The sequence below is a fragment of the Vigna unguiculata genome, chromosome 7 (assembly GCF_004118075.2).
Source record: "Vigna unguiculata cultivar IT97K-499-35 chromosome 7, ASM411807v1, whole genome shotgun sequence".
In the NCBI taxonomy this organism is placed as follows: Eukaryota; Viridiplantae; Streptophyta; class Magnoliopsida; order Fabales; family Fabaceae; genus Vigna; species Vigna unguiculata.
In genome coordinates this window covers 36178975-36194725 of record NC_040285.1, presented here as the reverse complement: position 1 = coordinate 36194725, position 15751 = coordinate 36178975, and the positions used below count along the sequence as shown (strand labels likewise).

The 15751-nt window shown below is 28.7% G+C and overlaps 1 protein-coding gene across 1 annotated transcript; it reads left to right on the top strand.

Annotated features, from left to right (window-relative positions):
- The first annotated feature begins 4002 nt into the window (after nucleotides 1-4002).
- On the top strand, nucleotides 4003-9923 carry LOC114192035 (primary amine oxidase-like). Its single transcript, XM_028081584.1, has 5 exons — nucleotides 4003-4845; nucleotides 8077-8461; nucleotides 8539-8652; nucleotides 8858-9396; nucleotides 9501-9923. Exons 1-5 carry the CDS (start codon nucleotides 4034-4036, stop codon nucleotides 9703-9705), a joined length of 2055 nt encoding a protein of 684 aa, XP_027937385.1. The 5' UTR covers nucleotides 4003-4033; the 3' UTR covers nucleotides 9706-9923.
- Nucleotides 9924-15751: the final 5828 nt, after the last annotated feature.

Here is a 15751-nt window from a genome sequence, read left to right as displayed (position 1 = left end):
CTTCTAATATTGAATATTTGATAATATTATGTTTCTTTTACTGTAATTTTTTATTATTTTATAAAAATCAATTAAAATTAATATTGAAGTAGGAAAAAAACAGGTACGGGTATGGGTAAGATATTATACCCGTTATCCGGTGGGAATGAGGATGAGATAAAATTTTGATACTCGTTCAATTTGAGTACGAGGATTAATTTTTTTTGTTACGAAAATGAGTATGGAATAGCGAAATCTGTCCTCCCTCCACCCATTGTCATCCCTAAATATAATAAAGGAAAATTATAATATGACTCTCATTTTTCTTTATTCTCATTATTTACTTTCTCATGTGACTGAGTGTGTGTCATTGATTATTTTAAAGGTAAAAATAGTGATATACGTTCATACTAAATCACGTCAAAAATAAAAGATAAAAACAAAAAAATAAGAGTCATAATATAATAAAATATAAAATTCTACTTATTATATATATTCGTGAGTTGTTTATTTTGACCCTATACAATTAATGTGTTATGTCAAAAATAATATATTTTGTATGTTGACCACTAATTTTTGTTTGGCCAAACGCGTTTCCCTTTCTTGGAAAAGTAATATATATTATATACTGATTAAAATATTATCATTATAATAATCTATTTAAAAAGCTCTTATTAAGCACAATGATTAAGAAATTAATGACTTTAATGTTTTTCAAAACCACACAAGAGCTGCATTGAAAACCATGGGACTGTATTCAATATAAAACAAAACTTCCCATTTCTTTATTTCTTAATAGTACTTAAGAGCTCTAGTTAGTATTTTCAATTATTAATTTATACAATTAATGCGAATAGACAATTTGGCATATAAAAAAAACTCATCTGAGTCTCTAAAAATATTCATGTGTGTTCTTGTCCAAAACCATGTCCATGAATTTGAACAACACGAGCTTTGAGCCTGCTGGTTTCAACTATGGACATCATCCTCACCAAAATGGCATTGCGTGCAAATTATGCAACCATGTTTCCCCAGACTTTCAAGCATTCATAGCCCACACAGAGTCTCATTTTGCTCAGCAAAACTCTACTGTGAGAAGGATGTATTCACCAAACCATGTCAACTCTCAAAGGGAAATCATTCCCAACCCTTTGCGACCAAATTTTCATAGGCCAACGATGATGCAGGAAACAAGAAACTTTAACAACACAGTTTTCCAGACATCACCACTGCAACCTGTGTTGATGCCTAGACCGAGAACAAACTTATTTTCTCATACTAGGCAACCGGTGATTGCTGCTTCACAATCTTTTCATGGTCCACCTTTAGGTGTGTCGTTTGACAGGAACAGTGTTAACAAAATGGCATTGTTTCCTTCTCCGCTGATCCACCAAAGAGAGATGAAGACTTCTCCAATTGATGGAACTAAGCCATATATCAACTTGCTGGATAAACCCATAAATAACAATGGATTTTTCAAGTGTGCTATCGTTAGTGCTAATCCATTGGATCTTTCATTGAGACTTTAGAGCCTTAAGGATTATTTTCTGTGTCATCGATATCAGATATTTTTTAGCTTAAAATAAGGTAGTTTTAATTCTGTCGTGTTGATTTTATTTTAGCTTAAAGATGTTAAAATTGTAGAGAATGAGATGAGAAAAGTTCATATTGAATAGAAATGTCAGTTTGAGATTTTATTAAATGAAAATTTTTTTTTTTTTTACATTATACCGGTTGATAATTTATTTTTAGCGTTTTTTTTTTGTAATTAAAAAGGTTATTTCTTTACTTGTAAAGAAAAAAGAGAGATTGAAAGTAAAATAATAGATGTGAAGTGTATATAAATATTTATTGGGTGTGAAAATAGTAATTTTAAATATTATCATGTTCAATAATTAAATTAAAGTTAGAATCACAATTAACGGGTGGGATTACGTAAGTATAAACAATCTGGCAACGCATTTTTTTTATCCTGACTTTTTACTATTATTTTTGTTGTGAGATTTTTCTTTCCTCTCATTGAGTCTTATTTTTTCCTATATATTCGATGTTTAAAATTGTAATTATAGTGACAACTGAAATGTGACGACAAAAACATACGAGTTTAATTAGGTCTAAAGTTTGAAATTCACGATTCCCATCTTGACTAAAGATATTAATTTCTGTTACTGAAAAGGACTCGTGAACAATAAAAATATCGACCAAGGTTTTTCATTATTGAAATTTTCATGTGACATTTTGTCTTTTCTCTTAAAGAATCTTATGTTTCATTTAAAATTTTCAATTATAAGTACAATCATATATAGCGATTTAACCCCACATACAATAGAAAAATAAAAAATATACCTATTTATTATACTACAAGAAAATCAGAATAACAAAATATAATTAATTATTATTGTGACAAATTTAAATATTGGTTTATAAAATAAAAGTTATTGATAATAAAAAGTTTTAAAAATTATATAATTAATCTTTAAATTAGTAATCAATTAAGATAATTTTTATTATGAATTAATTTCTAAATTGGTCACTAATATTAATTACTAAGATGTTTATTATCTAATAAATTGGTCATTACATTGGTCTTTAAGTCGAAAATGGATCAATAAATATGTTTTTTGTGGTTATTATTATAATTTTTTTTTTGTAGTGTTACGGTTTGACAATTTCCTACTTATATCAAAATTAAATGTTAGCCACTTAAAAATAATAATGAATTATAAATATGTTAGTTTGCTTTATTATATTTAGCCTTTTTCATGTATTATTACGATTTTCTTTTTTCTGGGTAGGTCCCTCCATACTGCACAATAAAATCGCATCTTATTTTTATTTTAATTGTGAATCACTATTTAACATTTTAAGCAAAATTGTTGTATGTCTTATAATATAAAGTGAATAAGAATATTTTATTTTACTTTAATAAAAATAAAATGTATGAAATACTTTATGTTGTTTCGACCAGATTAATAGTTTATAAATGATATTTAAGATATTAAGGTTGAGTTTTGATCCATAAATAGAAATGTCATGGGTTGGTTGAATAATGACTACTTGTAAGTCAATTTTTTATAAAATAAAATCCGCTATCTGTTTTATTATTCGTGCGGATAATTATTTAAAATATATTTATAGATTTTTTGAAATCCACATGGTATCCGCAAATATTTTAAAAAATATATTTTATAAATTTTTAAAATAAAATATATTAAATTTAATATAATAATATATAAATTAAATTTTAATTTTAATTAATTTTAACTTAATAAAATATTAATTAATTTTAATTTTTTATGGATAATGAGTATTTATGAATACGGATAGTATGATATCTACACCTAACCTATTTGTAAACGGATATTAAAATGTCCGTTACTCGCAAATAATAAATACTCACAAATACTAACTATCCGCCATAGATTTTATTTGCGGATATTCACGAATACGAATATTTTTATTATTCTGTAAAAAAGTAATTCTACTTGGTTACTTTAGTTATATTATATATCAAATCACTTACTTAATTAGTTAAATATTAATTTGTAAATATTTAAATTTATATCAGTATATTGCAATTTCAATTCTTTGATAATCAGAATCAAAATTAAATATGAATAAAATGTTTGCAGGCTCACAACATATCATAGCATTAAAAATAATAATATAAATCTGTTAGCGAACTGAAAAATATTATTGATTTTTACATTATTCTTATATTCGTCATGTTTTTGGGTAAGAATAATTAAAAAAAAAGTATGAAGAAAAGTTTGGAAAAGAAGACGAAAATGGAAAGTTTAAAAAATAAAGTAGAGTGACTGGTTGTATAAAAATAGAGACCTAGGTAGGTTCCAAGTAGTTTCGAAAGTATTAAATAATTTTTGAGTTGGAAGTACCAATTATATTGGCACCATATTTTTGAAAAGTATGTACTAATTATTTTATTATTGTTAAGATAATATAAAGAAAAGAAAAAGAAAGATCACTGGAAGGGCTACATATAAACCAATGTTTTGTACCATTTGTATAAAAAATTAGTAAGAATAAAAAGGGGATGTTGATATTGACGAGGAAAGCCATGGATGCAACAACAAAAGTTACACTGCTCAGTGTAATGCTCTTTTGGAGCTGTGTAGAATGCGACCATCCTCACCCACTTGACCCTCTAACCTTTTCTGAGCTCAACCTTGTCCAAACCATAGTCCAAAACGCATACCCAGCCTCAAAAACCACCAACCACAACCTCACCTTCAACTACGTGGGTTTGGACGAACCCAACAAGTCTCAAATCCTCTCATGGATATCCTCAAACCCCAAAACCAAACCATCTTCTCCTCCACCTCGTCGAGCATTCGTCGTAGTTCGGTTCGAAAAACACTCGCACCAGATCACAGTGGACTTGTCCACACGTTCCATCATCTCAAAGGACGTGTACGAAGGAAACGGGTACCCTATGCTGACCTTCGGCGAGCAAACCGTGGCGTCACAGCTTCCATTCAGCTACGAACCGTTTAAGGAGTCTTTGAGGAAGAGGGGTTTGAACGCGTCTCAGGTTCTGTGTGCTTCATTCACTATTGGATGGTTCGGAGAAGCAAAGACCAAACGGAACGTGAAGGTTAAGTGTTACTACACGAATGGCACTGCAAATTTGTACGCCAGGCCTCTGGAAGGGGTGGCTGCAGTGGTTGATCTGGATGACATGAAAATTGTTGGATACAATGATAGATACGTGATTCCAGTGCCCAACGCAGAGGGTACTGAGTACAGAGCTTCAAAGCTGAAACCACCGTTTGGTCCAAAGCTTAAGGGAATTGCAGTCACGCAACACGGTGGACCTGGATTCACCATTGAAGGCCATTCCGTCAGGTACCATTAATTCTTTGAAAAAAAAATTATTTGACACCATTTGATTATTTTAGATTTTATTTTCTTCCTTTCTTTAAGCATTTCTTCCTTCTTCGTGATTCAACTCAAAGTGCATTTTGAAAAAAGAAAATTATGCTTTTAGGGCGTTATGAAACAACTATTTTTTAACCAATAATTAGTATATTTAGTGATTTCACATCATTTTGAAAAAAGTGGGTAGGAAGAAAATATGCGTTATTTTTGTGGATGAGATCCATTAGCGGTGTGATTCAATCATAAACTAATACCGACATCATCTCCTGTGTCTAAAAGAATTATTCCTTGATTTTTTTTGGTGTTTTTCACGCCGGTATTAGTTTAATTTAATTTCATGTGCACTATAAAGTTTCGTGAAGAAAATTATTATATCGATAAATTAGTTAATTTAATTTTTATTTATAAAAAATAATATAAGTGATTTTGTATATTTATTTAATTTTTTTATAAAAAATATAATTTGTTTATGTTTGGTGAAGCATAAATTTTATCATAAACTTGGTGTAATTACTTATAATTTGTATTTTTTTCTAATAAATTTTCATATAATTATAAATAATTGATGGAGGGATATCAAAGCTCCTATAATTTATATTTTTTTAGTGAATTTTCATATAAATAATTGATAGACTGATATAAAAAATAATGATACATGGACTTATTTGAAAAATGGGCCATCGGCAACGCGCAGTCCTCTGGTCCATTGAACAAGGCTGGCTTGCGTATAAAACAGGATCATCGGTCGATCGGTCCCACAGATGAACTATATAGCACCATCAGTCGATCGGCCCCACAAACATATCACATGTTATCCCAAAAGGGACCATCAGTTGATCGGTCCCACAGATGAATTGCATGTTTTCCCACAAGGGACCATCGGTCGATCGACCCTACGTATGAATCACACGATAGTCTTTAAGGGACCATCGGTCGACCGGTCCCAGAGACGAACCACGCGTTAACTCGTAAAGGACCATCGGCCGATCGATCCCACAAACAAACCTCTCGTTACCTCACAAAGAACCATCGGTCGATCGATCGATCCCACAGACGAACCACGCGTTAACTTGTAAAGGACAATCGGTTGATCGGTCCTCAGGCCGATCACGCATCAACCCATGGAGATCCATGGGTCGATCAGTCTTACAGATGATTCGTGTAGCGCCTTACGTATGACTATCGGTCGATCGACCGTATAGATTAATTATTCACTTAAGGTTGTTAAAATCAGAAGATAACCAGCCTAGTCAAGCGACCATCGGTCGATCGGCCAAACAAGGCCAGTCAGCTGGATTAATTAACATTAAACAAGTCAGTAATTTTGATTAGAGGATCATTGGGCCGTGATTAAGGAACCCTAATCACAGGCCCACACCGGAAACTATAAATAGGGCCCAAAGGTAGGTTGGTGAGGATCTTTAATTCGCATTTATTACCGCTGTTATACCTATACACCGATCGGTTCATCAACTGACTTAAGCATCAAAGCCTTTTAGACAGGTACCACGATCGTCTGTTCAACCGATCGAGCAAGGAAGAAGATTTCTTGGTGAAGCTATTGCAGATTGCAAAGAGAAGAGACTTAAAGAGGAAATGAGTGAAATTGAAATGGCTCTTAGTAGGCGCTTGGTCCCTACGTCCGAAACAAAAAAGATATAATAACATTTTACATTATTAATTTATTATATAGGGAACTGTAGACATATTATTAGAATAATGGTGACAAGATTATTTCTTACACGAAAAATTTGACCACTTCAATTGGACGCAATCTGGCTGATTCGTCAGGAGCGCTGTCGTTTTCTTTCCCGTGTTCTTTTAAGTATTGGCCATTGGTAAGCGGTAAAACCAATATATCCGATAAGAATTATTTTGGTTAAAATACTTTTTTGGTCCCAATTTTTGTCAAGTTTTTTTAAACAAGTCCTAATTTTGGTTTTGTGTTCAAATAGGTCCCAATTTTCGTCAATTTTATTCAATTGGGTCCTTTTTTACTAACAGCGTTTAAATCATTAACGGCCATGAACAGTGACTAACACGTGTCACTTCGTGATTTTTTTGAATTTTTTTTATTTTTATTTTTTAAATTTTTTGAATTTTTTTTTTTAAATTTTGTTATTTTTTTTTTAAATGTACACGTGTCAACTTAGGAGTGTGCCACATGTTACTTCGTGATTTTTTTGATTTTTTTTTGAATTTTTTTAAATTTTTTTTAAAATTTTTTTAAAATTTTTTTTAAATGTCCACGTGTCAACCCAGTAGCGTGCCACGTGTCAAAGTCAATGTTCTAAATTCAATTTGGTCCCTATATTTGTTATTTTTGTTCAATTAGGTCCCAATTTTTGTTAACATTAACCAATTTGGTCCCTCTCCAAATTAAAACCAAATTTAATTTTTATATTAAAATTCATATTTTTATTAAATATCTTTATTTAATATATTAAAATTCACATCATTATAACTTTGATATAAAAATTAAATTTGGTCACATCTTCTATAGGGACCAAATTGGTTAATCTTAACAAAAATTAGGACCTAATTGAACAAAAATAACAAATATAGGGACCAAATTGAATATAGAATATTAACTTTGACACGTGGCACACTACTAGATTGACACGTGGACATTTAAAAAATAATTCAAAAAAATTCAAAAAAAATTCAAAAAAATAAAATAAAAAATTCAAAAAAACCACAAAGTGACATGTGGCACACTCATAGGTTGACACGTGTACATTTAAAAAAAATTTAAAAATATTTTTATATTAAAATTTAAAATAAAAATAAAAAAATTCAAAAAAACTACGAAATGACACGTGGCAGTCACTGTTCATGGTCGTTAATGATTTAAACGGTGTTAACAAAAAAGGACCCAATTGAACATAATTGACGAAAATTGGGATCTATTTGAACACAGAACCAAAATTAGGACTTATTTGAAAAAACTTGACGAAAATTGGGACAAAAAGGTATTTTAACCAATTATTTTTTAACAAAGTTTTGTCCACAATTTTTTTACAATGATACATATTGGACGGCATTATAACGGATGAAAAAAAAAATTGATGTGATTTAAAAAAGAAAAAAAATTGATGTAGGTCAAAAAATATTGTCACACTTTATTAAAAAAAAAGTTTATGAAAGTATCATATTCCTGTAACATTGAAGATGATATTAACCATTTTGTGAAATCAGTTGGGCCAATTGGGATTTTCACGTAGGATTTGACATTCAGGCTGGTCCAATCATTTCTCTGGCTTCAATTTATGATCTTGAGAAGCAAAAACGTCGTCGGGTACTATACAGAGGATTCATATCAGAGTTGTTTGTGCCATACCAAGACCCAACTGAGGAATGGTATTACACGACATACTTTGACTGTGGTGAATATGGTTTTGGACAATCAATGTCTTCACTACAACCTTTCACTGATTGCCCTCCCAATGCTGCATTCATAGATGCATACTATGCTGCTTCAGATGGTTCTCCTGTAAAGATACCTAATGCCTTCTGCATATTTGAAAAGTATGCTGGTGATATCATGTGGCGTCACACAGAAATTTCAATCCCAAATGAAGTGGTACATTTTCTTTATTTTTTCCCTTACTTCATTTTGTTTTTCAGTTCATAAATATTCATCTGTGTTCTTTTTTGTAGATAACTGAGGTCAGATCAGATGTAAGCCTAGTGGTGAGAATAGTTTCAACTGTCGGCAACTACGACTATGTTATAGATTGGGAATTTAAGCCAAGTGGAAGCATCAAAATTGGGGTATGATTCAATGCACTCTTGTTTTAAATGTTTTATATGTCATGTCTGAGATTTGAAGTATTCATTTCTGATTCTCTTGTTGTCAATGAATGCGACATTTACGCAGCAGCTAATTCTTGACTGTCTATTTCGAAGAAAAAAACTGTCTTTTTATTTAACAAATCATGATTTACATTTTACATTGAACTTGTGATTGAACACATAGGTTGGACTTACTGGGATATTAGGGCTTAAGGCAGGGACTTACACGCACACAGATGAAATAAAAGAGGACATATACGGCACACTGTTAGCAGATAATACCATTGGTATCTACCATGATCACTTCTTCACCTATTATCTTGACCTCGACATTGATGGCGAAGTGAACTCTTTTGTGAAGTCTAAGTTAGAGACAGTGAAAGTGAAAGATGAAAACATAGGAAGGAAGAGTCGTTGGACAGTTGTAAGTGAAACGGCAAAAACAGAAGCTGATGCGAGAATCAACCTGGGTTTAAAGCCATCAGAGCTACTAGTGGTGAATCCTAATAGAAAGACAAAGCAAGGAAATAAAATTGGGTACCGTTTGCTTCCGGGCCCTGCGGCGCACCCACTTTTGCTTGACGATGATTATCCTCAAATTAGAGGTGCCTTCACGAATTACAATGTCTGGGTCACACCGTACAACAAATCTGAGAAATGGGCAGCAGGGTCATATGTGGACCGTAGCAGAGGTGATGATACTATTGCTGTTTGGAGTACCAGGTGTGTTACGTTACGTTGCTTACCACACTTCAATTTCTTCCCTAAAAGTTAGGTTTTTTTGAATGAAAATGGCACGTGTTTGACTCTGTGAATTGAATGAGCAGGGATAGGGAGATTGAGGAGAAGGATATAGTGTTGTGGTACGTGATGGGATTTCATCATGTTCCTTCCCAAGAAGATTTTCCAGTTATGCCAACACTGAGTGGAGGGTTTGAACTAAGGCCAACGAATTTCTTCGAGAGCAACCCAGTCCTTAAAGCAAGTTCACCCAAGCCTTTGCAATGGCCTAACTGTACTTCCCAACACTAACTATGTTCGTTCGAAAGGTTTCTACTGTTTACGTGTATCAGAGAAGATGGATTTAAAAATATTTTGTGTTCTCATTTAACGATTTAAGTAGAAAAGCGATGGCTGATTTGCGGGTTTATTCTAAAATTCATCCCCTCAACTTTGCAGAAATCTGGGATGATATTCAAACATTTACTTTTTTACCCTCTTCATATATATTACTAAGATGGTGTGTAAAAGTGTGTGAAATAAGGTGGTGAGTGATTGCAGCAGTGGTGTGTGTGAGTGAGAGGGCACCGGTTAACCGGTGCCTAGAAGACCTTAACACCGGTGTCGACACCGGCGCGTATGTGTTTTTTTTTTAACTTTTTTTTAATTTGTTTTAATTTTGTTTAAAAATTAATTGTGTAACTTTATTTAAAAATTTAATTCTATAAATTTCTTTTACATTCATAATTTTTTTTTAAAAAAAGTTTCATATAATTTTAATATTTTTTTAATTCGTATTAATTAATTATAATTATTTTTAGGTTAAAATACCTTTTTGATCCCAATTTTCGTCAAGTTTTTTCAAATAAGTCCTAATTTTGGTTTTGTGTTCAAATAGGTCCCAATTTTTGTTAATTATGTTCAATTGGGTCCTTTTTTGCTAACATCGTTTAAATCATTAACGGCCATGAACAGTGACTGCCACGTGTCATTTCATGGTTTTTTGAATTTTTATTTATTTTAAATTTTTAATTTTTTTTTTAAATTTTTTTAATTTTTTTTAAATGTACACATGTCAACCCAAGAGTGTGTCACGTGTCAGTTTGTGGTTTTTTGAATTTTTTTGAATTATTTTTTAAATGTCCACGTGCCAATCTAGTAGTGTGCCACGTGTCAAAATCAATATTCTATATTCAATTTGGTCCCTATATTTGTTATTTTTGTTCAATTAGGTCCTAATTTTTGTTAAGATTAACCAATTTGGTCCCTATAGAAGATGTGACCAAATTTAATTTTTATATCAAAGTTATAATGATGTGAATTTTAATATATTATATAAAGATATTTAATAAAAAATATGAATTTTAATATAAAAATTAAATTTGGTTTTAATTTTTTGGAGAGGGACCAAATTGGTTAATGTTAACAAAAATTGAGACCTAATTGAACAAAAATAACAAATATAGGGACCAAATTGAATTTAGAATATTGACTTTGACACGTGACACGCTACTGGGTTGACACGTGGACATTTAAAAAAAATTTAAAAAAAATTTAAAATTTTTTTAAAAAAATTCAAAAAAAATTCAAAAAAACCACGAAGTGACACGTGGCACACTCCTAGGTTGACACATGTACATTTAAAAAAAATTAGCATAATTAAAAAAAAAATTAAAAAAATAAAAATAAAAATAAAAAAAATTCAGAAAAACCACGAAGTGACACGTGGCAGTCACTATTCATGACCGTTAATGATTTAAACGGTGTTAGCAAAAAAGGACCCAATTGAACAAAATTGACGAAAATTGGGACTTATTTGACCATAAAACCAAAATTAGGAGTTATTTGAAAAAACTTGACGAAAATTGGGACCAAAAAGGTATTTTAACCTTATTTTTATAACATCAAACTATAAAATCATTCTTTTTTTCCATCAAGGGTATTTTGGTAACTTTCTAATTCTATATATTTTTACAATTTATTTTATTTATCACATCAATCAAATCTTTCACTAACTTTCATAAAATTTATCTCCAAATCCACTCACTTTATCCTCTAAATCCACTCAAAAAAACACAAATATCCATCTTCACACTCTCCCCCATATCCATCTATAAAAAGGAACACACCCTAAATGTGTATTTCGTTTTTATTCAGGAAGCTAAAACTCAACTTTACTTTTATATAAGTTACAATATTCGACAGATTTTTGTTCTTTTTGACTAAGTTCTAAAGATGGATCACTTTTACAATAAAAGATTTAAGCTGTGTTCACTTTTGTGGATAAATTTGATAGATAGGGAGTATATGGATTTGAGTGGATTTGAAAGTGAATTGTGTGTTATTTTTTTTTAAAGATTTAAAGGTGATTGTGAGTATATTTGAAAGTAAAGTTTGTGAAAATTTGTGAGTAATTTGATTGATGTGATATATTAAAAAAATATTTTAATGGAAGTAATAGATAAATTACTATTTTACCCTTTATATAATAAGTGTATAAATTGATAATTTTAGGTGTTATATTTATTTCGATAATCTTTTTACCAATACAATGGTAAAAAAAACCTGCAAACAAGAAAAAACAACCACGTTTAGCCACGAAACAAATCAATTCTAGTGTATGAAGATTGGATCCAGTGCATTAGGGATCAAATCTACAAATAATAGGATCGGATCCCTCCATTTCGAACAATACATAGGATCAGATCTCTTCTCTATTGGATCAGTTCCAACATTATAGGGATTGGATCCCTTGTTGAATGGATTGGTTCCACACTTGATTGATCGGATCCAATTATCTATTTATTTACATGCATGTGAAAAGCAAGTACATGGAGTTAATTGTCTTTTCTCATATAATCCTCTTAAATATGCTCATAATAGGCCAGCTTGTAAAAGTATAACATCCCGCAAATACTCTACTCACTCTCGAATCAAGCCAAACAAACGTGTTTCTTACCTCCTATTCCATCTTATCATTTTCTTTGAAATAGTAAATTATCTCAAACGAACATAGCATTAATTACTCATTTGATTCCTAATTCGTTGATTTGGTTTATTTTAATTTTTTTATTATTTTTTAATTCAATCTGGTTTCTTAATTTTTTAAAAAGGTTTAATTTGGTCATTTTCATCGTTGAGTTGATGTTAACACTATATCTGTATATATCACGTGTCATTTTGTATAATTTTTAAATTTTTTAAATATTTTTAAACTTTTTTTAATTAAAAAATAAATAAATTGTCACGTGTTATGTGATGGTTGTGTCACGTGTCAATTTGAGATTATTTTTAAATTATTGTTTATAGAAAAAGAAATTGCCACGTATAAATGATAAAAAATTATTTTAACATTAATATATAAGTTGTAATTAAGCTTAATTATTAATTTGGTCTCATATTAGAAAGGACAAAATTGAATCATTTAAAAAAAATAGAGAACTAAATTGAATTAAAAATAAGTAGAGAGATTAAATTGAATCAAAATTTCAAATAGAGAGACTAAAGAAATAAGTCACTATGTTAGCTTGACATGTGACACAATCATGACATGCACGTGACCGCTTTTTTTAATTAAAAAAGTTTAAAAAATTTTAAAAAAAATCTTAAATTGATACATGACACATGACGTGACACGTCACACGTGGTAGTTTAATTTTTTTTTTAAATTAAAAAATTAAACAAAAATAAAAGTTTCACAAAATGACATGTACCATGTATAGACATGGTATTAACATCAACTTAACGATAATGACCAAATTAAACATTTTTAAATAATTAATGAATTAGATTAAAAATAAAATCAAAATAAACCGAACTAACAAATTAATAAACTAAATAAAGAATTAAGTTAAAGTCAAAATTATAAAGTTCTAGAGTTTCATTCGAGCAAACTTAATTTTTTGAAGTGCAATCCAAACACCTAAGTGCACCGTTTCATTCCACTCAAACAACTCATCTAAATTTTAAACATTCGTGTATTCTCGAATACGTATCTTTTTTCTTCCTTTTCCACAATTCAGCTAATAAAGAAAACATACATACTATCTCCTATCACTCTTTCATTTAATACTTACCAATTTTTGAACACTTTGTTTAAGTTATTTTTTGGTAAATTTTTTAAGATGTATGAATAATTTTTATTTAATTTTTAAATTATTTAAACATTATTGATATAACTAGAATAAGATGGTAACTTATAGTTTTGAATTGTCTTAAAACTTTATCATCGGTTTGTTCTTTCTGTAACTAATATTTGCGATACATTAATTTTACGAAAAGTATAAATTCAAAAATAATATTAATGTAATGATATGATATGTTTAATTATATATTGTAAGAATTTTGAGTTGGTTAAAACGTGAATTAAATGCGTTTCGTTGAATAATGTTATCTAAGATTATTATTATTTCAAAATAATGTATTTGTTATAATTATTATATTAAAATTTAATTAGTAATTTGGTTCTTTGTTTTGTTTTTCATATTTTTTTATTAATTGAATCTTAATATTTATTAAATAAAATGAATTTAAGTTCTTATGTTAAATTAACGGTAAAACATGAATTAAATGTTTGTCGGTATTTCAGAATAAAATTATATAAAATTATTATTATTTCAAAATAATGTATTTGTTATCATTATTATATTAAAACTTAATTAGTAATTTTGTTTTTATTAATTTACTTTGCTCCGTATATGTATTTTTATATTAATCGAATATCAATATTTATTAAACTGAATCGATTTGAGTTTGGGTTCTTCTATCAAGACCTGAATTTTGTTTAACTGAAAGTATTATATGTAAAAATCTGTTTCACATAAACTTTTATATTTTAAAAATTCATATAATTGTAATATATATATATATATATATATATATATATATATATTTTAATTCGTATTAATTATTTATAATTATTTTATAACATCAAATTACAAAATCATTCTCTTTTTTTATTAAGGGTATTTTGATAATTTTCTAATTCTATATATTTTTATAATTTATTTTATCTATCACATCAATCAAATCTGTCATCAACTTTCATAAAACTTATCTTCAAATCCACTCATTTTATCCTCTAAATCAACTCAAAAAAACACACAATAATCCATCTTCACACTCTTTCTCAAATCCATCCATACAAAAGAACACTCCCTTACCCTGTGTTTAGATCCAGGTGCATATTGTCAAAGATGAAAAATTTGGAAAGAAAATTGGAAAAACAATGATTAAAATATTAATAAAACACGAAATAATAATAAAATAAAAATAATTTATAATTTATAATTTTTAAATAATAATAATAAAATTATAATTTTTTATTTAATTAAATTAATTTATAATATTTTTTTTTCATATTTATTATGTCAATTAATTCAATCACATTATTTACAAACTTTCATACACTTTCTTTTTATTTTCCTTCATTTCTCACTATCTTTCCCTCAATCCAAATAACATCATCTTCACCTCTATTTCTTAAATCTTTTTATTTCCACTCCCTCAAATCTATCATCTAATCTAAACACACCCTTATGGTGTGTTCTTATGTGGGTGATGATTTGAAGGAGAGGGAGATGATTGATTTGGGTTGATTTTGAGGTGATATTTATGTTGTTCTTTTTTATGGATTTGGAAGTGATAGTTGAGTGAATTTGAGAGTAATTTTTGTGAAAGTTTGCGAAAGATTTGATTAATGTAACTAAAAAAATAAAATAAATTTAATAGATGAAAATGTAGAATGACCAAATTATCCTTGGTGTTAAAAGTAATATAAAATGATATTTAGATGGGTTATTATTATTTTTGAAAACATTTTTTATGATGAATGAAATTATTAAAAATAATTTATAATTGAAATAAATAAAAATTAAATACATCATACTATTTAGATTTATGGCTCCACAGTATATAAAATTATACTATTAGAATTTTTATATTTTATGAGATTTTACTTGTAAATTTATTATAAAATTTTACAAGAAGAGACTTTTTTCTTATTATTTTTCTTAAGAGTTTTATTTGACAAATAATTCCTTTGTGAAAAATTATTTCTTATAAAATTATAAAATTCACAAGTATTTTCTACAATTTATTTTTGTGAAAAGTGTTTGATGCAAAATATTTTGTAAAAAGAAAAATTAGTAACAATTTCATGCAAAATATTATTCATAGCAAAATTTATAAGTATTTTCTAAAAGTTAAATTGTGAGAGAAAATTTGTAAGAAATTTAAGTTTTTTTAGTAGTATTTTTTAAAAATATATATCTTTTTTTGAAAAAAAAAAATAATTTTTACCTTTTCATTTTCAAAGAAGAGAAATCAGAAATAATATTTTAAAAATATTCTTTATAAA